Source organism: Neophocaena asiaeorientalis, unplaced genomic scaffold (genome assembly GCF_003031525.2).
Source record: "Neophocaena asiaeorientalis asiaeorientalis breed wild unplaced genomic scaffold, Neophocaena_asiaeorientalis_V1.1 scaffold83, whole genome shotgun sequence".
NCBI classification, from domain to species: domain Eukaryota; kingdom Metazoa; phylum Chordata; class Mammalia; order Artiodactyla; family Phocoenidae; genus Neophocaena; species Neophocaena asiaeorientalis.
In genome coordinates, this window is record NW_020172867.1 from 2,213,780 (window position 1) to 2,239,973 (window position 26,194).

General features: G+C 45.4%; 1 protein-coding gene across 1 annotated transcript; it reads right to left on the reverse strand.

The window, feature by feature from the left end:
• Window positions 1-5,725: 5,725 nt before the first annotated feature.
• Window positions 5,726-6,412, reverse strand: LOC112397733 (vesicular, overexpressed in cancer, prosurvival protein 1-like). The gene is made up of 2 exons (XM_024741995.1): window positions 6,300-6,412; window positions 5,726-6,222 (listed from the first exon to the last, which is right to left on the reverse strand). Exons 1-2 carry the CDS (start codon window positions 6,410-6,412, stop codon window positions 5,829-5,831), a joined length of 507 nt encoding a protein of 168 aa, XP_024597763.1. The 3' UTR covers window positions 5,726-5,828.
• Window positions 6,413-26,194: the final 19,782 nt, after the last annotated feature.

Below are 26,194 nucleotides of genomic sequence, written 5' to 3' on the forward strand. Positions count from 1 at the left end.
CCACCCACTGGAATGAAGGTTCTGAGCTCCATGTCAGGTTTCCCAACCTGGGGGTCTGGCAACAGGAGGAGGAATTCCCAGAGAATCAGACTTTGAAGGCTAGCAGGATTTTGACTGTAGGACTTCAACAGGTCTAGGGGAAACAGAGACTCCACTCTTGGAGGGCACACACAAAGTGGTGTGTGCATCAGGACCCAGGGGGAAGGAGCAGTGACCCCATAGGAGACTAAATCAGACCTACCTGCTAGTGTTGGAGGGTCTCCTACAGAGGTGGGGGGTGGCTCTGGCTCACTTGCGGGATAAGTACACCAGAAGTTCTGGGAAGTACTCCTTGGTGTGAGCCCTCCCAGAGTCCATTAGCTCCACCAAAGGGCCTGTAGGCTCCAGTGCTGGGTTGCCTCAGGCCAAACAACCAAAAGGGATGAACTCAGCCCCATCCATCAGCAGACAAGCAAATTAAAGTTTTACTGAGCTCTGCCCACCAGAGCAACACCCAGCTCTACCCACCACCAGTCCCTCCCATCAGAAAGCTTGCACAAGCCTCTTAGACAGACTCTTGCCTCACTCACCAGAGGGCACATAGAAGAAGCAAGAAGAACTACCATCCTGTAGCCTGTGGAATGAAAACCACATTCACAGAAAGATAGACAAAATGGAAAGGCAGAGGACTATGTAGCAAATGAAGGAACAAGATAAAACCCCAGAAAAAGAAACTGAACGAAATGGAGATATGCAACCTACCAGAAAAGGAATTCAGAATAATGATAGTGAAGATGATCCAGGACCTCGGAAAAAGAATGGAGGCAAAGATGAAGAAGATGCAAGAAATGTTTAACAAAGACCTAGAAGAATTAAAGAACAAACAAACAGAGATGAACGATACAATAACTGAAATGAAAAATACACTAGAAGGGATCAATAGCAAAATAACTGAGGCAGAACGGATAAGTGACCTGGAAGGCAGAATGGTGGAATTCACTGTTGCAGAACAGAATAAAGAAAAAAGAATGAAAAGAAATGAAGACAGCATAAGAGACCTCTGGGACAACATTAAACACACCAACATTCGCATTATAGGGGTCCCAGAAGGAGAAGAGAGAGAGAAAGGACCTGAGAAAATATTTGAAGAGATTACAGTCAAAAACTTCCCTAACATGGGAAAGAAAATAGCCACCCAAGTCCAGGAAGCACAGAGTCCCAGGTAGGATAAACCCAAGGAGAAACAGGCTGAGACACACAGTAATCAAACTGACAAGAATTAAAGACAAAGAAAAATTATTAAAAGCAACAAGGGAAAAATAACATACAAGAGAACTTCCATAAGGTTAACAGCTGATTTCTCAGCAGAAACTCTACAGGCCAGAAGGGAGTGGCATGATATATTTAAAGTAATGAAAGGGAAGAACCTACAATCAAGATTACTCTACCCAGCAAGGATCTCATTCAGATTCGATAGAGAAATCAAAAGCTTTACAGACAAGCAAAAGCTAAGAGAATTCAGCACCACTAAGCCAGCTCTACAACAAATGTTAAAGGAACTTTTCTAAGTGGGAAACACAAGAGAAGAAAAGGACCTACAAAAACAAACCCAAACCAATTAAGAAAATCATAATAAGAACATACACATCAATAATTACCTTAATTGTGAATGGATTAAATGCTCCAACCAAGAGACACAGGCTCACTGAATGGATACAAAAACAAGATCTGTATATATGCTGTCTATAAGAGACCCACTTCTGACCTAGGGACACATACACACTGAAAGTGAGGGGATGGAAAAAGATATTCTATGCAAATGGAAATCAAAAGAAAGCTGGAGTAGCAATACTCATATTAGATAAACTAGAGTATAAAATAAAGAATGTTACAAGAGACAAGGAATGACAATGCATAATGATCAAGGGATCAATCCAAGAAGAAGATATAACAATTTTAAATATATATGCACCCAACTTAGCAGCATCTCAATACATAAGGCAAATGCTAACAGCTATAAAAGAGGAAATCGACAGTAACACAATGATAGTGGGGGACTTTAACACCTCACTTACACCAATGGACAGATCATCCAGACAGAAAATCAATAAGGAAACAAAAGCTTTAAGTGACACAAAAGATCAGATAGATTTAATTGATATTTACAGGACATTCCACCCAAAAACAGCAGATTACACTGTCTTCTCAAGTGCACATGGAACATTCTCCAGGATAGATCACATCTTGGGTCACAAATCAAGCCTCAGTAAATTTAAGAAAACTGAAATCATATCAAGCATCTTTTCTGACCACAACACTATGAGCTTAGAAATCAATTACAGGGAAAAAAACGTAAGAAACACAAACACAATGAGGCTAAACAATACGTTACTAAATAACCAAGCGATCACAGAAGAAATCAAAGGGGAAATCAAAAAATACCTAGAGACAAATAATAAAATGAAAACACAACAATCCAAAACCTATGGGATGCAGCAAAAGCAGTTCTAAGAGGGAAGTTTATAGCAATACAATCCTACCTCAAGAAACAAGAAAAATTTCAAATAAACAATCTAACCTTATACCTAAAGGAACTAGAGAAAGAAGAACAAACAAAACCCAAAGTTAGTAGAAGGAAAGAGATCATAAAGATCAGAGCAGAAATAAATGAAATAGAAACAAAGAACACAATAGCAAAGATCAATAAAACTAAAAGCTGGTTCTTTGAGAAGATAAACAAAATTGATAAACCATTAGCCAGACTCATCAAGAAAAAAAGGCAGAGGACTCAAATCAATAAAATTAGAAATGAAGAAGAAGAAGTTACAACGGACACTGCAGAAATACAAAGCATCCTAAGAGACTACTACAAGCAACTCTATGCCAATAAAATGGACAACCTGGAAGAAATGGACAAATTCTTAGAAAGGTATAACCTTCCAAGACTGAACCAGGAAGAAATAGAATATATGAACAGACCAATCACAAGTAATGAAATTGAAACTGTGATTAAAAATCTTCCAACAAACAAAAGTCCAGGACCAGATGGCTTCACAGGTGAATTCTATCAAACATTTAAAGAAGAGCTAACACCCATCCTTCTCAAACTCTTCCAAAAAATTGCAGAGGAAGGAACACTCCCATACTCATTCTACAAGGCCACCATCACCCAGATACCATAACCAGAACAGGATACTACAAAAAAAGAAAATTACAGACCAATATCACTGAAGAATATAGATGCAAAAATCCTCAACAAAATACTAGCAAACAGAATCCAAGAACACATTAAAAGGATCATACACCATGATCAAGTGGGATTTATCCCAGGGATGCAAGGATTCTTCAATATACGCAAATCAATCAAAGAGATACACCATATCAATAAATTGAAGAATAAAAACTATATGACCGTCTCAATAGATGCAGAAAAAGCTTCTTTTTTTTCACACCCAAATTTATTTTTATTTTGCATACATAGGAAACATGACCCTATGAAAAGAAAAAAAGGGGAATTGAGCCAAGTGTTACCAGAGGACAAGCATGCACCAATCTGCTCCCACTTCACTCCTAGCCACACACTCAACGGAACTCTATGGAACTTCACACACCAGGAGCTGGACTGGCTCCAAGCAGTGGGCACTGTCCACTGACAGCACGGGGGGAAACAGAGTGGGCAGGAAATGTCACTGAGAGTGGAATTTCCACACACAGCGTCGGTGCCCACAGTAGTGGATTCTCACTCAGGTTCAAGGGAAAACAAAATTTATCTCACACAAACATGAATATAAAATCTTTGAGTGCTACCTAAATCATTCAGTCTCAAGATCATTTGCTATCAAAAAGATAAACAAAATTTCATCATGGACATTGGGTGCCTACTCAGCTGCACCCAATCCAACTCCAGGGGCAGCTCTTGGGTGCTTCCTCATCAGAACCGGACCTGAAAATGCAAAACGAATGACCCGGAGGAAGAGGAACTTTTGGACCCATGTAGTTGTCCTGGATTGTAAACAGCAAATGTTGCACTTTGTTATCTCATTCGAATCAAGGACTTGAGTGCGGGAGGTACTGAAGTTGGGGACAGGAGTTCAGAGGTCACACTCGGTGGTCAAAGACACCAGCAGCAGCATCCGTGTTCACAGACTGTTTCCATGGTGTTCATCTGGCTCCAAGAGCATCCCGTGGAATTCCCGGGGAGGCCTCAAGACTTTCCATCCTTAGAAAAGGTAAGTCACCATGGCCCCATCCTGATTCCTCACTCCTACTCCATAGACATGTCCCAGTAGAGCAGGGACAGGGTGACTAGGGCTAGGGAATGAAAACCCTCAGTATCCACTCCAGTGAGGTGCCCTGACGCTCAAGTTCAATGAGTGACAACTTCTCAAGAGGCTCTGTTTAGTTCATTTCAAAAATAAGCACCCTATCCCCACCCCCCACCACTACACATACAGGGACCTACATGTCTGGCTACGCGGCTTTGCCCTTCCTATACATGACCTGTCAGGTCTCAATCTGGGTTTAAATACACGATCGTGGGCATTACTCACCACGCAGAAGAGCAGGACTTGGGCCCCCTAACAACCCCAGGACTACCTGTGATCCCAGGGCCAGAGAGGTTTCTGAGCCAGGGTTTGCATTTCCAACCAGATCTTCTTTATTCTAATTTTGATTAACTCCTCAGTGAAATCTATTCAGTCCTTTTTGAAGAGATCTCTCTGCAGTCCTGGGGTTTTGCGTTCCCGTCTTTTTCTTAGCAACCTCTTCCTCTTCAGAGCCTGGCGTACACCTGCGGAGATCAGTCAGCCAGGGTCCAGGCCTTCCCAACCAGGCTTAAGCCACGGACTGCACCCTGCTGGGACACCTCTCTCCAGGGGCTGATATGGCTTCCCAGCCGGATGTGCCTCTCTGCTTTGAAAGTGTCCATCACACCCACCATCAGAGCTACCTCAGGGGAGGGCACAGAGGTGCCTGGCCGTGATCACAGGCCAGAGAGCTGCTGACGTCCAGGAAGGACTCCGAGTCCGACCTCAGGACAGGACTCCACACCACCTTCCACAGGACACACTAAAAAGGACTCGAACATTTTTTTTCCCCAAGTCAGACCAAGAGCTCATCAAATGCAACGGCCAGTTTGAGGCAGGGGGCAATTTCCCATGAATTTAAATAACTTTCTTTAGTGATTTTCAGATAACTATAGACATCAATTTAGCCTCATTCCGGATCCCCATCTCCTTGAGGTGCAAGCCATACCCAGGGGTCTCCCAGCCCTGGCTGTGCAGAGGGCAGCTCTGGTCTTCAGGAAGGGGATGGAGAAGAGAGGGCTCAGAGGATGTGCCACCAACGCCTGTTTCTCTGACAGCTTTTTGAAGAGGAAGACTGTCCAGCATGGGGCTCACACAGCTGGCCCTGTGGGGCCTTGCTTCAGATGGGCTGCCTGCCATGTGCGGGGCCTTCCAGGTGGCCCAGGCCCCTCCTCGCATTCACGCGTACTCACCTGCATGTGCCCTGCCTCACCTTCCGCCGGGGTCTCTCCCCTGAGGGTCTGGGCACACCACCCTAGGGGGTCAACCCTTGGGACTCTCCACTCAGCCAGAGCACAGATTACATTGGAAACAGAAGCAACAGAGGAGACACGGGGTGAATTCAAATACTGGTCCTCCAAGGGAAACCTGAAAGGAAGCTGTGCTTTCTTTGAAGATATCAAAAAGGAATTTGCCCTTTAGTGGCTCATAAGACCATTCCTGGAAGTGAACAGTGATGGGGCCAGGGAGGGCGAGTGACAGCCTCTCCGGCCTCCCCGGCCAGTTGCACAGGCAAGTGCCAGGCAGCTCCCGGCTACTTGGCCTTCACCACCTGTTCATATGGGGGCAGGGCGTGTCGAAGTAGGAAGGGGGCGGTGGGTAGGCTGTGCTTCCCTGGGGTGAGTTGGGTTGGACCTGGAAAGCCATCGCCACAGGATTCCCAGCAGGATCCATCCCTGGTCCTCCAGGGTCAGTGTAAAACGGCAGCCCCAGCTTCTGGGCTCCTGGAGTGGGGTTCGGGGGCTGCCTGGTGTAAGACACGTTGAATGTCAGCTCCTCGATCGGCGGCAGGGGGTACATGCACCTCCGGATGAAGAAGCCGGCACCACAGCAGAAGAGCACGCCTATCATCAGGAGGTACCAAAAGTACCACAGCCTCTGTATGGAGAGGGCCTGCACACAGCACCTGGAGCCACAGCAGTCCTCATAAGGGTGGCATCTGTTTGCTACACATCCTTTGGGCAGAATTACAGTGGTTTCCTTCTGGGGAGGCCCTGTAACCGGATGATCAAAGACATATAATATGTTGGATAGAGTCCTTCAAAATACCAGCAATGCTTTTGGGCCTCTGTGCAGTCCACAGGCAGCCCAAGCAGCAGCGCAGCCACACTCCCGGCCAGGCAGCCCATGGCTGCACATCCTCCTGGTCGCAGGCGTGGGTCAGCAGCACGATCCCTGTGAGGGGGCCAGCCAGCTGGCAGGCGGGATCCCAGCCGGGGTCGCAGGGGCTCGGGCAGGCGGGCGGGGAGCCGGGCTGAGTCACGCAGTCCTTGCCGCATTTGCCACGGGCTCGCGTGTCAGAAAAAGCTTTTGACAAAATTCAACACCCATTTATGATAAAAACTCTCTAGAAAGTGGGCATAGAGGGAACCTACCTCAACATAATAAAGGCCATATACGACAAACCCACAGCAAACATCATTCTCAACAGTGAAAAACTGAAAGCATCTCCACTAAGATCAGGAACAAGACAGGGATGTCTACTCTCGACACTATTATTCAACAAAGGTTTGGCAGTCCTAGCCATGGCAATCAGAGAAGAAAAAGAAATAAAAGGAATCCAAATTGGAAAAGAAGAACTAAAGCTGTCACTGTTTGCAGATGACATGATACTATGCATATATGATCCTAAAGATGCCACCAGAAAACTACTAGAGCTAATCGATGAATCTGGTAAAGTTGCAGGATACAAAATTAATACACAGAAATCTCTTGCATTCCTATACACTAACAATGAAAGATCAGAAAGAGAAAGTAAGGAAACAATCCCATTCACCACTGCAACAGAAAGAATAAAATACCTAGGAATAAACCTACTTAAGGAGGTAAAACACCTATACTCAGAAGACTATAAGACATTGATGAAAGAAATCAAAGATGACCCAAACAGATGGAGAGATATACCATTTCTTGGATTGGAAGAATCACTATTGTGAAAATGACTATACTACCCAAAGCAAGATACAGATTCAATGCAATCCCTATCAAATTACCAATGGCATTTTTTACAAAACTAAAGCAAAAAATCTTAAAATTTGTACGGAGACACAAAAGACCCCGAATAGACAAAGCAATCTTGAGGGGAAAAAATGGAGCTGGAGGAGTCAGACTCCCTGACTTCAGACTATACTACAAAGCTTCAGTAATCAAGACAATATGGTACTGGCACATAAACAGAAATATAGATCAGTGGAACAGGATAGAAAGCCCACAGATAAACCCAGGCACCTATAGTCAACTAATCTATGACAAAGGAGGCAAGGATATACAATGGAGAAAAGACAGTCTCTTCAATAAGCGGTGCTGGGAAAACTGGACAGCTACATGTAAAAAAATGAAATTAGAACACTCCCTACCGCCATACCAAAAATAAACTCAAAATGGATTAGAGACCTAAATGTAAGACCAGACACTATAAAACTCTCAGAGGAAAATATGGGAAGAACACTCTTTGACATAAATCACAGCACGATCTTTTTTGACCCACCTACTAGAGTAACAGAAATAAAAACAAAAATAAACAAATGGGACTCAATGAAACTTAAAAGCTTTTGCACAGCAAAGGAAACTATAAGCAAGACGAAAAGACAACCCTCAGAATGGAAGAAAATATTTGCAAACGAATCAACAAAGGATTAATCTCCAAAATATATAAACAGCTCATGCAACTCAACAGCAAAAAAACAAACAACTCAATCAAAAAATGGGTGGAAGACCTAAATAGACATTTCTCCAAAGAAGACATACAGATGGCCAAGAGGCACATGAAAAGGTGCTCAAGATCACTAATTATCAGAGAAATGTAAATCAAAACTACAATGAGGTATCACCTCACACCAGTTAGAATGGGCATCATCAGAAAATCTATAAACAAAGGGAATCCTCTTGTACTGTTGGTGGGGATGTAAATTGATACAGCCACTGTGGACAACAGTATGAAGATTCCATAAAAAACTAAAAATAGAATTACCATATGACCCAGTAATCCCACTACTGGGCAGATACCCAGAGAAAACTGTAATTCAAAATGACACATGCACCCCAATGTTCATTGCAGCACTATTTACAATAGCAAGGTCACAGAAGCAACCTAAATGCCCATCAACAGACAAATGGATAAAGAAGATGTGGTACATATACACAATGGAATATTACTCAGCCATAAAAAGGAACAAAATTGGGTCATTCGTAGAGCCGTGGATGGACCTAGAGACTGTCACACAGAGTGAAGTTAAGTCAGAAAGAGAAAAACAAATATCGTATATTAACGCACGTATGTGCAATCTAGAAAAATGGTACAGATGAACCGGTGTGCAAGGCAGAAATAAGAGAGACAGATGTAGAGAACAAACGTATGGACACCAAGGGGGGAAGCGGGGGGCAGGGGGATAGAGGTGGTGGGATGAACTGTGAGATTGGGATTGACATATATACACTAATATGTATAAAATAGATAACTAATAAGAACCTGCCCTATAAAAAATAAATTAATTAAATTTTTTTTTAAAAGGCTGTGTAGGGGCTTCCCTGGTGGCGCAGTGGTTGAGAGTCCGCCTGCCGATGCAGGGGACGCGGGTTCATGCCCCGGTCCGGGAAGATCCCACATGCCGCGGAGCGGCTGGGCCCGTGAGCCATGGCCGCTGGGCCTGCGCGTCCGGAGCCTGTGCTCCGCAACGGGAGAGGCCACAACAGTGAGAGGCCCGCGGACCACAAAAAAAAAAAAAAAAAAAAAAAAAAAAAAAAAAAAAAAAAGGATGTGTAGATGGTAGACCCCACACACGCAAGGCACATGGCACTCATACTCATGCTCACATATTCACACACACACACACACACACACACACAAAATGCTTGCAGCTGTCCAGAGACATGAATGGCCCAATTACCCCGCAACCAGTAGCCAATTCCATGGCGACTGGATTTCCGGAAAGCCAAAGCTGAGGGACGCTGGGGTCCGCGGCGTGGGAACAAGTGCCAGGGTCCCCATCAGGTACCCAGTAACTGTGAATGCGTGGACCTTATGAACAAATGGGGCCACTGGGCAGTTTGACCAGCCTTAAGACAAAGACAAAGCAACTCATCTGGAGTCTTGTACATCCACAGAAATGGTCTAGCCAGAGGCAGCCAACACTGAACCTGGGATCTCTTCTCCCTGGAAAATTACCCTTCCACCACACCCACCCCTTTCCCAATTCTCCCCTCACCCTGCTGAAAGCTGACAGGCAGTGTCCCACCCACCCTAGCTCACTTCCCATTCACTCACTCATTCAGCAAACGTTAACAGGCACCCACTGTGTGTCAGTCAATGTGCCAGGCCCTGGAGAGACAGGGAGGCCAGACACAGCCTGCTTCTCAGCCCTGCTGGGGACAGGGAGGGAGCCGTCCCTCTGTTCCTCTCATTCGGGGCACGCTCCACACCAGGCCAGCTCTTCAGAGAACCACGGCTTCTCCATTTCTCCTTCCTGAGGCCTCACCCTCGTGCAGGAGCAGCAGCTCAGAAAATCTCTGTCTTTTCACTTGCATTATAGGATTTTTAAAAAAATAGCAGCAGCAGCCTTGCCTTCCAAGAAGCCTGTGGCTTTGGTTAATATTTACATGTATTTGCAATTCCTTTGTACACACGGAAGGGGAAAGAAAGGGTGGGGAAGGGAGTTTTGCCAGGGAATGGAAATGCACCCTGGGCCCATCCTCAAAGTGCTATTGCAATTGCCAACTTAAAATCAAGATGCGACTTGCTTAGCTAAAATTCAGGTAATTTCTGTCACTCCTACTCTGGCCCTTCTTCCCCTGCAAACTCGCAGCTCCTTAGCTGGCCTGTGCATCGGTCCCATTCATGTGTGAGGGAGCTGTAGCCGGTCTTGGGCTTATATGCGCTGGAAATTTTCTTTTTCTAATTCTGCAGGTTTGGGTCATTTTCAGAGAGCTCTGTGGGCACCCTCTGGTGGCTGACCGAAAATTTTACCTGCAAAAAATATAGTTGAACTGGGAAGGCTTTATCTGGCAGTCAGGCTCTGTGGCTGGATGGTGGACATTGTGAGTTTATGCGCTGTACTTTGTACCACCTCTTTCATCACACGATACACGGCTGAAACCGTGGCTCTGCCCTCTCAGAAGGACTGGCACCTTATAGAAAGGGCAGAGCTAAGACACAGGGCCTCCTTGTGGGGGCAGTTTTTCCAGATCAGCCTGGGTGGGGAGGATGAAGGTAGCACTTCCTTGGGCTCTCAGAGGACTCAGCCCTGAAGGAGAAGCCACTGCATTCCCGGAGCAGGCCAGGCGTGAACAGCATTCTTCCCAGAGTTCCCGCTCCTCCGCTGGTCCTAGGGGCAGCCATTCCTGAGAATCGTCCTGGTCTGTGGGCAAGGGCAGGGACGGGAGGGAGCGTAGAGGAAGAGAGGCAGGAAAGAAAACTCTCCACCTGAGGATGACGCCCCAGGCCCTCAAGTCAGGGGAGCTGATGAGCATAACTGTTCTGTCAACACGATAAATGCCCACACCTCATTTTCCTTAGCTTGTTCTTCTCCAAGGATTTTATTAGTCTCAAGAGAGTCCCCAAAGTCAGCTCAGGTTGCCTTCATTTTGCAAAAAGAGGTCCCACGGGGTTAAGGACAAATGTGACGTCACCCAGCCTGCCAGCGCAGGCCAAGCCTGGAGTTTTCTCACCTGCCAGGTTATGATGCTTTGATATTTACCTGCAGCCCGTGGTCTCAGTCACCTCCGCCCCGCACTCTATCAGAGCAAACCACTCTCAACCAGCAAACCGTGACGAGACCTTTGAAGAGCAAGATCTTAAGGAAGGGTACACTTTGAGGCACAGGGAAGTGCCGTGTCACAAGTGGGTTCCAGATTCTGCAATCTTGGGCCCAAGCCCTATCATTTACCTGGAAACAAAGAGGTGCTGTCTACCAGGAGCAGCCTTCTTTATCGCCACCATTTTTCATTTGCTTTCTTTCAAAACCAGGCCCCAGGGCACAAGGGAAGCCCAGCTCCCGATGAGCCATCAGTCACCCCACACAGGTGGTAGTAGCCCCGTTCTGCCCGGCTGGGTCTGAGAGCACCACGGGACGGCGGGAAAATATCCTTGGTGGGCAGCCCAGAAGCTAAGATGTGACTGGAGCAGAGCAAGAAAAACAAACAGGACAAAACAAAACCCAGTGTGACCACATCTGTGGGAACAGACCATTCAACTACACTCAGAGCCATCACCCCGGAGACAGGGCAGTCCGGGGAGCTCCTGTTGAATCTGAACTGAGCGTGTGGGCTTCTCCCTCTAACCCGTGCTTCCAGCAGAATGAAAATACTATTGTGAGGTCACTATGTGCCAAACACGCAGGATGGAGCAGGTATCGTGCTCATTGCAGCTAAAGGAGAGCTGCCGCCCACTCTAAACCCTTCATACAGATTACCTCATTAGTCCTCGTGACAACCAAATGAAGGAGGTACAGCTAATCCCCCATAAAAGAGGACACTGAGACAGAGAAATTACATAATCTGCATCATGCATATTGCCAGGGGTGGAGTCGGGATCCAACCCTGGCCATCTGGCTTCAGAGCTGGCGCTCTTAAACCACTTCACCCTGTGGTTTCCTCCAGTATGTGCTAAGAGCTCATTGAGCCTTCATAAAAGCTGCACATAGTATGTCCTAGCACTCCCATTTTACTGATGAGAAAACAGAATCATAGAGGAGCTAAAGAAGGTTATACAGCTAGCAAGAGGCAGAGCCAGAATTTGAATCCAGGTAGCTAGACTCCTGAATCCCAGCTCTAATCATCACATTCTACCACCTCCCTTTAAGCCAGGGCAGTTTTCCAATGCTCCCACTCACTAGGTTTTGCAAAATTCCTGCTGGATGTTGGCAAGCACCACTCTGGCTTTGCGGCTCACCCCAGAGCCCAGGGAGAGGCCCTCCTGCCCTCCCAGAGGCAGATGTGAAGGGGCACCTGGCCCTCCGCACACTGCTCCAGGGATCCCCCCCAGGAGCCAGTGGGTTCATTGCCACTGCTGACTAGCAAAGTAACCTGAGTCTTGATTCTGCCCCTGTCACCTGGGTTTGTCTACGTGGGGCTTCAGACCTGGGAAGGTGTCCCTCTCTCCTTAGCCAGATTATTCCTATTTCTTTGGAAGCACAAATGTTTATTTTACGGGACATAAAGGCAGAGCCAGTTCCTTCACTGGGTATCAGGCTCCCCAGGGCTCCCCCTGGATGGCCACTCAGAAAATTGGGAAGCCTGGCTCAACCGCAGCGCTGCTCTGAGGGGCCAGCATCCATAGGGTGTTACTGCATTTTCCATTTGAATTAACGTTGATTAAACGTTGATTAAATCAAACATTTAGCTGTTTGATTAAGAAATATCTCAGGCAGATTTTTCTCCTTTCTGACTTATTGATCACATAGATGGCTCCCTTCCAAAAGAGATTCTGGCCTTTGTCTTTTAAGGTTCATGTTCTGCTAGGTTGAGCAGTTGAGTTGTATCAAATGGGATCGACACCATGACCCCAACTTTAAATCGCCTGGTGCCTGTGCTGGCTGTCTCCCATCTGTCACTCCAGAGCTCCCTTCACACTTCTCCAACCTGCTCTGTGTGTGTGCCAGGGGGCTGGCCTACAAGGACACATCAATGGGTTCCTTATCCTCTGGCTTTCGTTGGATCCATTTGATGGAGGTCACTGGCAGTAAATAAGTAGGCAGGAGGTGAGAGAAGCCAAGGGGGTTGTCCCCTGGCTCTCTTCCTGCCAGGCTACCATGGATTATCTGTGTCCCGCCACTGAGGCCACAACTCATACATTCTATCATATAATCTAGTAACCACTGGTGGTTATAAACTACCCCCAACACTTACTAGCTTAAAACAACCGCAAACACTTATTTTACTGATGAAGCTATCATTTGGACAGGGCTTGGTGGGGCAACTCATCTCTGTTCCGTGTGGCATAAGCTGGGGCAGCTTGACTAGGGTTGGAGAATCCACTTCCAAGATGGCTAGCAAGTTGGTGTAGGTTATGGTCTGGGCAAGCTTAGTCAGGACTGTTAGCAGAGGCCTCAGTTCTCTAGGTGGGCCTCTACTTGGGGCTGTTAGACTTCCTCCCAACAAGGTGTCCATGTTCCAAGAGCAAATGTCCAAAGGAAAGGAAATGGAAGTTTCCAGTCTCTTAAGACCTGGGCCTGGAAACAGATACAACACCACTTCTGCCATGTTCTATTGGTCAAAGCAGTTGCAGCGGCCCCTCTGATTCAAGGAGAAAGAACATAGACCCCACTCTTGATGAAAAGGGTATCAGAGAATTTTATCTATCTTTAATCCACTACATTTTATAAGTGCCCCTCCTATGGCTATTCCCTGCAGGTTCCAATAACTGGTCTCCTCCCTTGCTCCCTCAGGCCGGGGGTGGAGCAGCTCGCTCCCTGATAGTGCTTGCCCAAGGTGCTACACCACCCCTGGTTTCCCAAACCCTGATCACACATCTGTAACAGTCTCTTTACTAAACTCCCCCTCAAAATATCCAGCTGCAGTGTACCCAGGTATCTGCTGGGACCCTGGCAACGTTTCTCTGTCAAGTTCTTCTTTGCCCACACAGGAATATCCCATGAGACCACCCTCCTCAGGACCTTTCCTCCCAACTCCCACCAGCCCCCATACTCCCCACACTCCAATCTCCTTTCAACTTTACCTAGTGCTTTCCTTGGAAGACCTCTGCTCAGTCATTAACTGCAGTTATTTATCAAAATAATTCGTGCTTCCACGCTTCCAGGGTGCTCAAAGGCTTCATGTCCACCTCACCCAGGAAAATGGTTACACAGTTATAGAACGCTATAGTTAAATCTAAATCCAAAGAGAAATGCCTAAAGATAGAAATTTGCGGGCTTCCCTGGTGGCGCAGTGGTTGAGAGTCCGCCTGCCGATGCAGGGGACACGGGTTCGTGCCCCGGTTCAGGAAGATCCCACATGCCGCGGAGCGGCTGGGTCCGTGAGCCATGGCCACTGAGCCTGCGCGTCCGGAGCCTGTGCTCCGCAACGGGAGAGGCCACAACAGTGAGAGGCCCGCGTACCGCAAAAAAAAAAAAAAAAAAGATAGAAATTTGTGACCCTCCAATTAAGCTAATAACGGCGTCCTTTCGGTCAAGCTAGCCTTTCAGATCCCCTCAGACCACACAGACAACCTCCAAACCTTCCTGCTCTTAGCCTCCCCTAGACATTTACCTTGACCTTGGATCCCCAGGCAGAGATTGACGATCTATTTTCCTTTCTTTGGCTTTTCCCTGACGACTCTCATGCCTTCAATGTGGGAACTGTAACTCATAAATTCAGGACTAGGGCAAAAGGGCATATTTACTGCCCCAATGCCTCATTTCATTCAAAGACAAGTGTATTTCCAGTAATTGAGAAGGAACAAAGGTTGTATTTCTATGACACTGTAAAAGATAGCATTTTCTGGATTCTTATCTGGAACTCTGATAGTTATGGTATCTGTCACGTATTTAATCAGCAGAGACGAGAAAGGCAGCACTAAACTTTCTTATCTTCTATTACTTCCAGAACTTCTTTTCATTAATGAATTCACTGAAGAAATATTGATTTGAACATTTGCTGTATGGGGCAGGCACTGTATGAAGCACTGGGGACAATGATGAGCAAAAACAGATGGACTAAAAGATACATGACACAAAGATTTACACAAATAAATGGGATATAACACACTGGGATACCGGCTTCCTTGTAATATGAGGGTGTATAATAGGGAGATAGTGATAATCAGTGAGGTCAGGGATAGGTTTCTGTCACCCTTAAGTTGCACTAATGCTCCCGCCCTCTACCAAGCTCAACCCTGCCCTGCGATAATGTAGAACAGATAAAATGAAAGCGTTAGGCCTGTTGCTTGTAGCCCTGAGCTGCTGAGTGCTAGGAACCTCCACCTACAGTAGCCCTGTCAGGTCCCCAGTCAAACCCACCCACCCTTTGAGATATCAGGAGAACCACTCCCATCAGTGGCAGGTATGTGGAGTCTGTCTAGGGCTTCCTCTAAAGCACAGTGAACCTTGTTTCACAGTGACACATCCAGGTCTTCCATGATGTCTACCTGTTGCCACGTCAAGTTGTCCAAGGTCTCTCTACCAAGCAGTCCCAGCCCCATTTACTAGGATGCCTCAGAGGTAATGTTGCCAGAAATGTCAGTGGCATATCTGGCTCAACTCTTTGCCCAGGTCTTTTTTTTTTTAAATTGAAGTATAGTTGATTTACAATGTTGTGTTAGTTTCAGGTGTACAGCAAATTGATTCAGTTATACATACGTATATACGTTCTTTTTCAGAGTCCTTTCCTATATAGTTATTACAAAATACTGACTATAATTCCCTGTGCTATTCAGTAGGTCCTTGTTGGTTATCTATTTTATATATAGTAGTGTGTATCTGTTAATCTCAAACTCCTAACTTATCCCTCCTCACCCCCTTTCCCCTTTAGTAACCATAAATTGGTTTTCTATGTCTGCATCTATTTCTGGTTTGTAAGTAAGTTCATTTGTATCATTTTTTTAGATTCCACATATAAGTGATATCATGATATTTGTCTTTGTCTGACTTACTTCACTTAGTATGATAATCTCTAAGTCCATCTATGTTGCTGTAAATGGCATTATTTCATTCTTTTTTATGGCTGAGTAATATTCCATTGTCTATAGATACCACATATTCTTTACCCATTCATCTGTAGATGGATATTTAGGTTGCTTCCATGTCTTGGCTATTGTAAATAGTGCTGCAATGAACATTGGGGTGCATGCATCTTTTCGAATTAGAGTTTTCTCTGGATATATGCCCAAGTTCAGGTCTTTAAAGAGCTGGGTTTTATACCTTCCCTGAGTCCATGTGCTATAGGATCCTATGGAAGTCTTTCTACCATGAAGCTGGGTATTACTATCCTGATATTTACTTTGAGTTGCTCCTCTCCTTATAGCTAATCATGGGGGAGACTACACATTTAGGCAGTAGCCAAGGTTCTCTGGGCCCCATGCTCACTCTGTCTTCTAAGGAGAGCCAGGCGCAGTGGGCAGCCCCCCGGGGATTCTGTGTCCTCCAGATGCTGCCCATGTTACTAGAGCAGACACCCCCTCAAGCCCTGCCCTGCCCTGCCCTGCCTGTGTGTGCAGAGCGTGTGTCTGCCTCGCAGCTGAGGCCCACGTGTTAGCATGAGTGTTCCCATCTGAGGATGCTAGTCTGGTAAGGCAGCAAACAGCTGCTGAGAGAAACATGAATCAGAATTGGATATAAATGCTGGTGCTGCCACGTACCCGCTACGTGCAATTGGGCACCATCCTGAAACAGCCTCAGTTTCTTCATCGGCCAAAACAATGAGATAATCATTTCCACCTTCCAAGAATAAATAACAGCAACCCTACACAATGCTGGGAACCCAGAAGGCTATACTCAGCCATCTGCTCCAAGACTAAAGCAAAGGTGCAGATCATGAAAAACACACTCCATTTGCTGAAATAAAACACTCTACCACGGACAGGAGGACTGCATCCTGAACACTTCGGTGGCAGAGAAGTCAGATCCTGCAAAGAGCACCGGGGTAGGGGTTGAGTTAGGCTTCCACGTGCAGTGGAAGTTGAAGGGGTGCGACAGGAGGAGGCCTGCCAGATCTAAGAGGTTCTGTCAGTCCGAGGGCACAAGTATGGATACGGGCAAGGCTTCAGACAGAGCGGGCCCACTGCCCTAAATTGCTGCACTGACCTTGACTCAGGCCAGCCTGTGGGGAAAAGGAGGGAGTAACACCGACAAGTGCCCCACGCGCCCCTAGAAAGGGCGAGCTAGTGCCTCCCCACTTCTGGGACCACCTACAGGATCTGCGAAGGGGTCTAACGCCACCAGCACCACCAGCAAATGGACCTTGATGACCCCTCCAAGCTGAGTCCAGAGAGGAAGAGCCTCCCTCTGCCTGGCTTGGAAAGAGGCTGCAAGAGGCAACAGCCACCGGGGCTCAGCACAGCGGGCCAGCTTTCAGAGTTTCTGAATAAATGCATGCTGCGCTGTGCGCCCAGAGGACAAGACTGCCTCTCCTTGGGTGACCTTGCTGCCAGCAGCGCTTTTGTTAGCGCGTGGACTTTCATCATATTCAAAAGAGGCTACATTTGAAAGAAGTTAAGCTGAAGGAAGCTGGGAAAAAAGGAGTCAGAAGAAGCCCGCTGGGATAGCATAACCCTTCAACCAAGTTGTCACCCGGGGCCTAAGTGCGTAGTGGGCAGTACACAGAGGGGGGCTTTCTCTCTCACACACATTTTGCCAAAAGCAAGGCTTACCCGAATCACCGTGATCGTCATCGCAGTTACTGAGAGTTGACCATGTGCCCGGAACCTTACTGAGCACTCCCCACCCATCGTGGAATTCAACCCTCACAACCAGTCCGTGAGGTAAGTGTATCTCTGTTATACAAACAAGGAAACCGAAGCTCAGAGATGACAGAGCACCAGCCCCGGGTCATCATTGTTGATAAGTGGTAAAGCTGCAAGATTACTCTTTGTGAAGAGTAATGAAGAAAAGTACAGCATCTCCGCATTAAAGTCCCCTCGGGACAAGGGCTTCAAAGTTACAGACTTTCAAGATGAGAAGGGACTTTAAAGTCACCCCAGTCACTCACTCCAGGCTTCTCAGGAAGGACGGATTCCCGGGCCCTCGGTGAAACATCACCTCATCCCTGTGCTCTTCCCCAGATGGCACACACTCTAAATTGTGCCTGGGAGGATTCGAGTACTTCCTTCTTTTTTTTTTTTTAACATCTTTATTGGAGTATAAGTGCTTTACAATGGTATGTTAGTTTCTGCTTTATAACAAAGTGAATCAGTCATACATATACATATATCCCCGTATCTCTTCCCTCTTGCACTACACACGAAATAATGCTCAACATCATTCATTAATCATTAGAGAAATGCAAATCAAAACTACAATGAGATATCATCTCACACCGGTCAGAATGGCCATCATCAAAAAGTCAGGTACTTCCTTCTTATCTCATCTTCTTATTTAGGAAGTTCAGAGCGAGATGTGGCTTCGAGGGCCTGTAGCCTGTGAGTCACACGGCGCCCCTTGCTCAGAAGGGTCCCATGCTGGATTTACTGCTTTGCTGTCACTGCCTTGAAATTGTTAATAAAATTTTTAACAGGGGATCCTGTATTTGCATTTTGCAATGAGCCCCACAAATGTCATATCTGATTGTGGACAGAGCTTTAGGTTTAGGGCAGGGAGAGGCAGCCATTCAAACTACAGTTAGCGTCTTTTGCCTGTACCCTCTTCTCATAGAAGTGGGCTGCCTGGTGACAACACCACAAGTGATGAAGCCCAAAGGGCACTGATGTGCCCCTTTCCAACAAATGCAGATAAAACAGATACTTTAAATGTGTCAATATGGGAGAAATTGTTTCCTCAAAAATTTAACTGTATTGTACCCGGTATTGATACCAACCACTAAAGCCGGCCACTGTCTCTCTCAGGTTTTCCTTGATTTCATAAAAACCACAACGACCTTGCCACCCTTTCCTCATCACTGCTGAGTTCGGGAATTTCAAGTGTACAATCACAGCAATCGTCCCAATTTTGCACAGATTTCCACAGCACTACAGACGATTAAAAGGAAGAAAAGGAGCATTGTTTGCTGTCCAATTATGGGGAGCATGCAGGAACAGGATTGGAAGTCCTGATGTCAAAAACTCCTGTGTTGATCACACCCTACGCTTCCGGACATGCTTTAACAGTGTTTAAAAGCCAGAGGCCTGGATAAAGAGAAAACAACCCTTAGTCGTTTTCCTAGGACTGTGATCCCCTGAAATAGCATTTGCTTTCACCCAAAGACAAAAGGGAAAGTACGAGTAGAGAATCTGTGTTTGTGGAGAATTAGGCTCCTCCAAATCTTGATTTCATGGCACTTAAAAGTATGTCGGTGATATGAGCCCAGCTAGATGTAAAGGACTAAACTAAATCAAAATTAAGCAGGGTTTCCAAGGGTTTTTTTAAAGAGAGGAGCCACTATTTAGGTCTATTACCCCTACACACACACACACACACAATTTTACCTCTTCAACTCAAAGTCCAGGGATTTTTCTCTTCTAGGTCTGGTGCTAGAATAGCTGACACTAGTGATATTTATTCCATTCATTCACTCCTTCCTTCATTCACTGACAAGGTCAGTTCAAAACACGTGGGTCCCCTGAATAGGCTAAGAGTTCAGCACCCCTTCCACCAATATGCTTTTATTATTTGTTCCGCATCTGCTTAATGGAGGTGGGGAAAGCTGATTTGATATCAATGAAAAATGAAAATGTCTTTCTTTATAACCGACATGTCAACTATCCTTCTCATCCTCTTCTGAGTATTTCCAAAGCACAATTCCACTCGCAGAAGAGCACTGGTGAGCGATGTAATTTACTGACATGTCGACGTGGTGATGTAGAAAGGCATTTACATTGCACAGGAGACAGTGCTGTGCTGGAAAATTCCCAATACCACATGTGTAGGACAAGGATATATGTTCCAGGCAGACAAAACAAAAATGTGTTTAAAATAAACCTGCTCCTTTATCCTCACCTTTTTATTACTACTCTTGCCCTCACTCATCTTCTTGTCTTCAGAGTCTGACATGTCAGTGGAACTAGTGCATCCCTGGTTAATCCAGGCAGTATGACCAGGAAGCAGAACAAAGGCAGCAAACTCTTCTAGTGCTTGTAGTGAGCAAAGACTGGCCATCCCAGGGTGGCCACTGAACCCGTATTCCCCTCGCCTCTCCTAAACATCTCCTCCACCCCACACCCACCTACACAGTCATGCTCACACAGTCTGAGAAAACCCACCTCCCACCAGAAAAGCTGGACTCTGACACAGTCTGTTAGTGTAACTCAAAGGGCCTGCTGCCCATCTCGTACTTGCCTGGACCTCCCCCATCAGGGTTCAAGGGCCCAGGGCCCACTCTGAAATTGCTTCTGTAAACTAGATGTATGATCCTCTCTGAAGGGTCACCCTTATCTGGGATCTCTCCAGTAGAAGGCCTCCTGGGAAAGAAGACCGTAAAATCTGGAAACAGACAATGGGGAGCTAGAACCGACCAGGACTCTGGGCACCAGGGAGAAAAGGCCCCAAATGCCTGCAGTAGTGGGACAGAGAGGAGAGGGGCGTATAAGAAGCTAAGGGGAAAGCCTCCTGCTAACAGACCCATGGCAGGTACACAGCAGGATCTGTTAGAGTTGGCTACTCCTCCCTCCTCCTTTCCATTCCAGAACTCTCCTGAAGGCCCTCCTGGCACGTGCAGAAGTGTGTACTGATAGCTTCCTGCTCCCATTTACTTCTTGCACAGTCTCCTCTCCTATCCATAGAGAAGGCTACTCTTTGAATAGTTTTGACTGGGAACCAATAGTGATGACTAAAACAAATCATTAACTGAGCCTCAGAAGGAAGGAATATCTTCAGAAAGAGACCCACAAAATCCTCCCCTCATGTCATTTATATTGAATGGGTGTTACCCCCGGACTTTAAATTATTTTAATATGCCTTTCAAGTCACTTTCCTCTCTGCAGTGGTGCAGTGGTACATGTTGGACAACTAGCACTGATTTGTAGACTTTGCCAGTTTCCATGGTGTCAGTACTCCCTCCAAGGCCCATTTCATGCTACCAGCTTATGACCAAACACAGAGTTGGAAGACACACACAAAACTGACTCTCCCCAAGCACCTGCAAGTTAGCTCGAGCATACCACTAGGTCAAAACCTCTGACACCTATTGCTTAAATTTAGCCAGATTTCACTAGCCCCCAAACAGCGCTTTTCAAGATGGCGATGGGCTGACACAAAGCACAAAGCAGCTACATCAATACTGGATGTGCTGCCTTCATACACAGCATAGGGAACTTGGCCTATTTTTAGCACTGCATTTCCCTGCATACTGTCTGCAATTCTCTGGCCCACGTCTAGTCTTAGTATTCCCTTCCATAAAGGAAAGGACATCTTATCAGCCTCTGCTCAGCCTTTTGGACTCAAGAGAATGTGTACCAGCCCCATCTACACTGTTTACCACCGTGGCTGGTCAACCTGATAGCACCTCCCCAACTTCTGTTTGGATCTGCTTGGAAGCACAGGTGGTCACATACTCTGACTCTATCCTCCATAGTGCTAAAATGGTGACTTTAAGCCTCTAACCTGGTAACCTGTACTAATATAACTCTTAGAAGTAAAAATACCTCAAGACTCTAAACTCAAAACTGCTTTTGTGCTGCAAAGAAAAACTGGAAACAACAGAAAGCAAGAGTTAGGGCTTCTGAGCAGACCTCTTATAGAAATCTCAACTTTCCCTGGGGGCCCTTCCAGCATTACTCCACTTCCATTTTATAGCCACTCAACAAAACGGACTCTGCTATAAGGGTCAGGCCAAAGCAACACTTTAAGACCTACTGCCAGTACAAGTAGGGTGGTGGGAAGCGATTGGCTGAGGGTAAAAGGGAGCCTGTCAGAGGCAGGTGAGGCAGCGTCTAGTCTACGAGTCTATACAAAGGATTTTCTTCTATCCTGCAAGTGTCTCAGAGGCAGAGCAGTTTCAAGTGTAAGGAACAAAAAAACATTTTCCAAGTCCTCCCTCACCCTCTCTTCCAGTTGGAGGTAAACACAGCCTTTCTCAGAGAACAAGATAAGCCAGAAATAAGTGAAGAGACAAAAAGATGTCCTGAAAAAAATGAATGTAAATATATATGTGAGAGGTTTTTTTTCTTTTACATCCCAATACTGCCAATTATTTTTGAAGAAGGTGGTTATGGTTCAATTGGAAGGAACTATTCTAGGTAGCTGTTCTGAAACATAGTCAATAAGTCCATTTATCATTTCTTGGAGTGATCTGAGCTTTAAAACCATTCACTCTTTCTCTTGGCCTCCACCCTTTGCTTTCCAAGTGAATTGCGCTAAATTCATCATGAGAGATTTTATTGTCTCATATTCCCCCTTGCTAAATACCTGGCTGATTTCATTGTTTTCATGAACCTAAAAACCTAATTGACAGAGGGATGTGCATTCCCTTCAAATTGCACATTCATCCGCCAGAGGAGTCTCTGAGTGTATACCAGCTAGCTTTCCAGAGTCCCTGGGTATTGATCCTCATAGTGCACAATTTTCCAATAAAGACCTGAGTCACACAGACATAAATTAGCAGAAGTACTGAAAATCTTCCTGAAGATTCACTGGGTAAGAGATGCAGGGGGCTTCTCTGACCCAAAAAGCCTACAGGCAATTGCGTGCCATGTTGGGAAGGGGAAGAGATTTCCACTGGGAGAGCTTATCATTCCTTAAATGTTTATGTTTGTTTTCTCAGTTATAAAATTACCACCAAATATGTCTATTGTCTGAAGGGGCTGATTTTTTTTCTTTTACTACAGCCTTCAAGATAGCACATACATGACTTTTTAGAACATACTTTGATAAGTCAGGGGACTCTCTTTTGTTGCAGGAGAGATGTGCGGTCTCACCAATTCCTTTAACATTTCTCTTTTTCCCACCTGCACAGAAACACCACCCTGCACGTTCTCAACACTATCCCAGGAAGCACAGCTTATGACAGGAGAGAACCTAATATAGGACACACCTTGCACCTGACATTTATAACCCTTTTCCTTCCCGCAGCGAAATCTTAAAATTTCAGAGTCAGACGAATTTATCTCAAGTGACCTTTACAATTTAATTAGCTTCACTTTTGCTATCAGCAAAATGGGGAGAAACATATCTGCTGCTACTACACAATGAAGAAAGAATGGATAGCTTGACTTTCCTGGGGAAAGTGGCATTCTATAGAGCACAGGGTAAGTGCTGGTGGAGATGGGAGACAATCTTCCCAAGTAACTTATGATCCAGGAGCCCAAGACAGGCCAAAGTCTGTAACAGAAGCCCAGACACAACTCCATTCACTTATACTCCAGGATAAGACCTTCACCTTCCTTTCTTAATTTCCCAAGGTGCTTAGCACATTTTTATGTCCGATAAATGTGGCAAAATAACGAAATGAAAGATGACTAGTCAGGCCAATTAGTGTCTTATCTTTGGTTAACAGCTATACAATATATATTCCTTCAAAAACTGAAACGGAGGAGATTGGTTCAAGATGGAGGAGAAGAAGGATGTGCTCTCACTCCCTCTTGCAAGAGCACCAGAATCACAACTAACTGCTGAAGAGTCATCGACAGGAAGACAGTGGAATTCACCAAAAAGGATAACCCACATCCAAAGACAAAGGAGCAGCCACAATGAGATGGTAGGAGGGGCGCAATCACAGTAAAATCAAATCCCATAACCGCTGGGTGGGTGACTCACAAACTGGAGAACAATTATACCACAGAAGTCCACCCACTGGAGTGAAGGTTCTAAGCCCCACGTCAGGCTTCCCAACCTGGAAGTCCGGCAATGGAAGGAGGAATTCCTAGAGAATCAGACTTTGAAGGCTAGCGGGATTTGACTATGGGACTTCAACAGGATTGGGGGAAACAGAGACTCCACTCTTGGAGGGCACACACCAAGTAGTGTGTGCATCGGGACCCAGGAAAAGGAGCAGTGACCTCAGGGGAGACTGAACCACACCTACCTGCTAGTGTTGGAGGGTCTCCTGCAGAGGCGGGCGGTGGCTGTGGCTCACCATGAGGACAAGGACACTGGCAGCAGAAGTTCTGGGAAGTACTCCATGGCATAAGCCCTCCCAGAGTCCGCCATTAGCCCCACCAAAGAGCCTGGGTAGGTTCCAGTGTTGGGTCGCCTCAGGCCAAACAACCAACAGGGAGGGAACCCAGCACCCCCCAACAGCAAACAAGGGGATTAAAGTTTTACTGAGCTCTGCCCATCAGAGCAACACCCAGCTCTACACACCACCAGTCCCTCCCATCAGGAAACTTGCACAAGCCTCTTAGATAGCCTCATCCACCAGAGGACAGACAGCAGAAGCAAGAAGAACTACAATCCTGTAGCCTGTGCAACAAAAACCACATTCACAGAAAGATAGACAAGATGAAAAGGCAGAGGGTTATGTACCAGATGAAGGAACAAGATAAAACCCCAGAAAAACAACTAAATGAAGTGGAGATAGGCAACCTTCCAGAAAAAGAATTCAGAATAATGATAGTGAAGATGATCCAGGACCTCGGAAAAAGAATGGAGGCAAAGATTGAGAAGAGGCAAGAAATGTTTAATGAAGACCTAGAAGAATTAAAGAACAAACAAACAGAGATGAACAATACAATAACTGAAATGAAAAATACACTAGAAGGAATCAATAGCAGAATAACTGAGGCAGAAGAACAGATAAGTGACCTGGAAGGCAGAATAGTGGAATTCACTGCTGCGGAACAGAATAAAGAAAAAAAGAATGAAAAGAAATGAAGACAGCCAAAGAGACCTCTTGGACAACATTAAACGCACCAACATTCGCATTATAGGGGTCCCAGAAGGAGAAGAGAGAGAGAAAGGACCAGAGAAAATATTTGAACAGATTATAGTCGAAAACTTCCCTAACATGGGAAAGGAAATAGCCACCAAAGTCCAGGAAGTGCAGAGAGACCCATACAGGATAAACCCAAGAAGAAACATGCTGAGACACACAGTAATCAAATTGGCAAAAATTAAAGACAAAGAAAAATTATTGAAAGCCACAAGGGAAAAATGACAAATAACATACAAGGGAACTCCCACAAGGTTAACAGCTGATTTCTCAGCGGAAACTCTACAAACCAGAAGGTAGTGGCACGACATATTCAAAGTGATGAAAGGGAAGAACCTACAACCAAGATTACTCTACCCAGCAAGGATCTCATTCAGATTCGATGGAGAAATCAAAAGCTTTACAGACAAGCAAAAGCTAAGAAAATTCAGCACCACCAAACCAGCTCTACCACAAATGCTAAAGGAACTTCTCTAACAAGAGAAGAAAAGGACCTATAAAAAGAAACCAAAACAATTAAGGAAATAGCAAAAGGAACATACATATCAATAATTACCTTAAATGTAAATGGATTAAATGCTCCAACCAAAAGACACAGGGTCACTGAATGGATACAAAAACAAGACCTGTATATATGCTGTCTACAAGAGACCCACTTCTGACCTAGGGACACAAACAGACTGAAAGTGAGGGGATGGAGAAAGATATTCCATGCAAATGGAAATCAAAAGAAAGCTGGAGTAGCAATACTCATATCAGATAAAATAGACTTTAAAATAAAGAATGTTACAAGAGACAAGAAAGGACACTACATAATGATTAAGGGATCAATCCAAGAAGAAGATATAACAATTATAAATATATATGCACCCAACATAGGAGCACCTCAATACATAAGGCAACTGCTAACAGCTATAAAAGAGGAAACTGACAGTAACACAATAATAGTGGGGGACTTTAACACCTCACTTACACCAATGGACAGATCATCTAAACAGCAAATTAATAAGGAGACACAGCTTTAAATGACACAATAGACCAGAGAGATTTAATTGATATTTATAGGACATTCCATCCAAAAACAGCAGATTACACTTTCTTCTCAAGTGCGCACAGAACATTCTCCAGGAGAGATCACAACTTGGGTCACAAATCAAGCCTCATTAAATTTAAGAAAATTGAAATCATATCAAGCATCTTTTCTGACCACATTGCTATGAGGTTAGAAATCAATTACAGGGAAAAAAAGTAAAAAACACATAACATGGAGGTTAAACAATATGTTACTAAATAGCCAAGAGATCACTGAAGAAATCAAAGAAGAAATCAAACAATACCTAGAGACAAATGACAATGAAACAACAACGACCCAAAACCTGTGGGATGCAGCAAAAGCAGTTCTAAGAGGGAAGTTTATAGCAATACAATCCTACCTCAAGAAACAAGAAAAATCTCAAATAAACAAT

What these genes read in the sequence shown, in the direction of transcription:
- LOC112397733 (XM_024741995.1), bottom strand. Translation starts at nt 6,412, where the DNA reads ATGGGCTGCCTGGCCGGGAGTGTGGCTGCGCTGCTGCTTGGGCTGCCT. An exon ending in CTCTATCCAACATATTATAT is followed by an intron (nt 6,223 to 6,299) that starts GTCTTTGATCAT and finishes TGTAGCAAACAG; the next exon opens with ATGCCACCCTTATGAGGACT.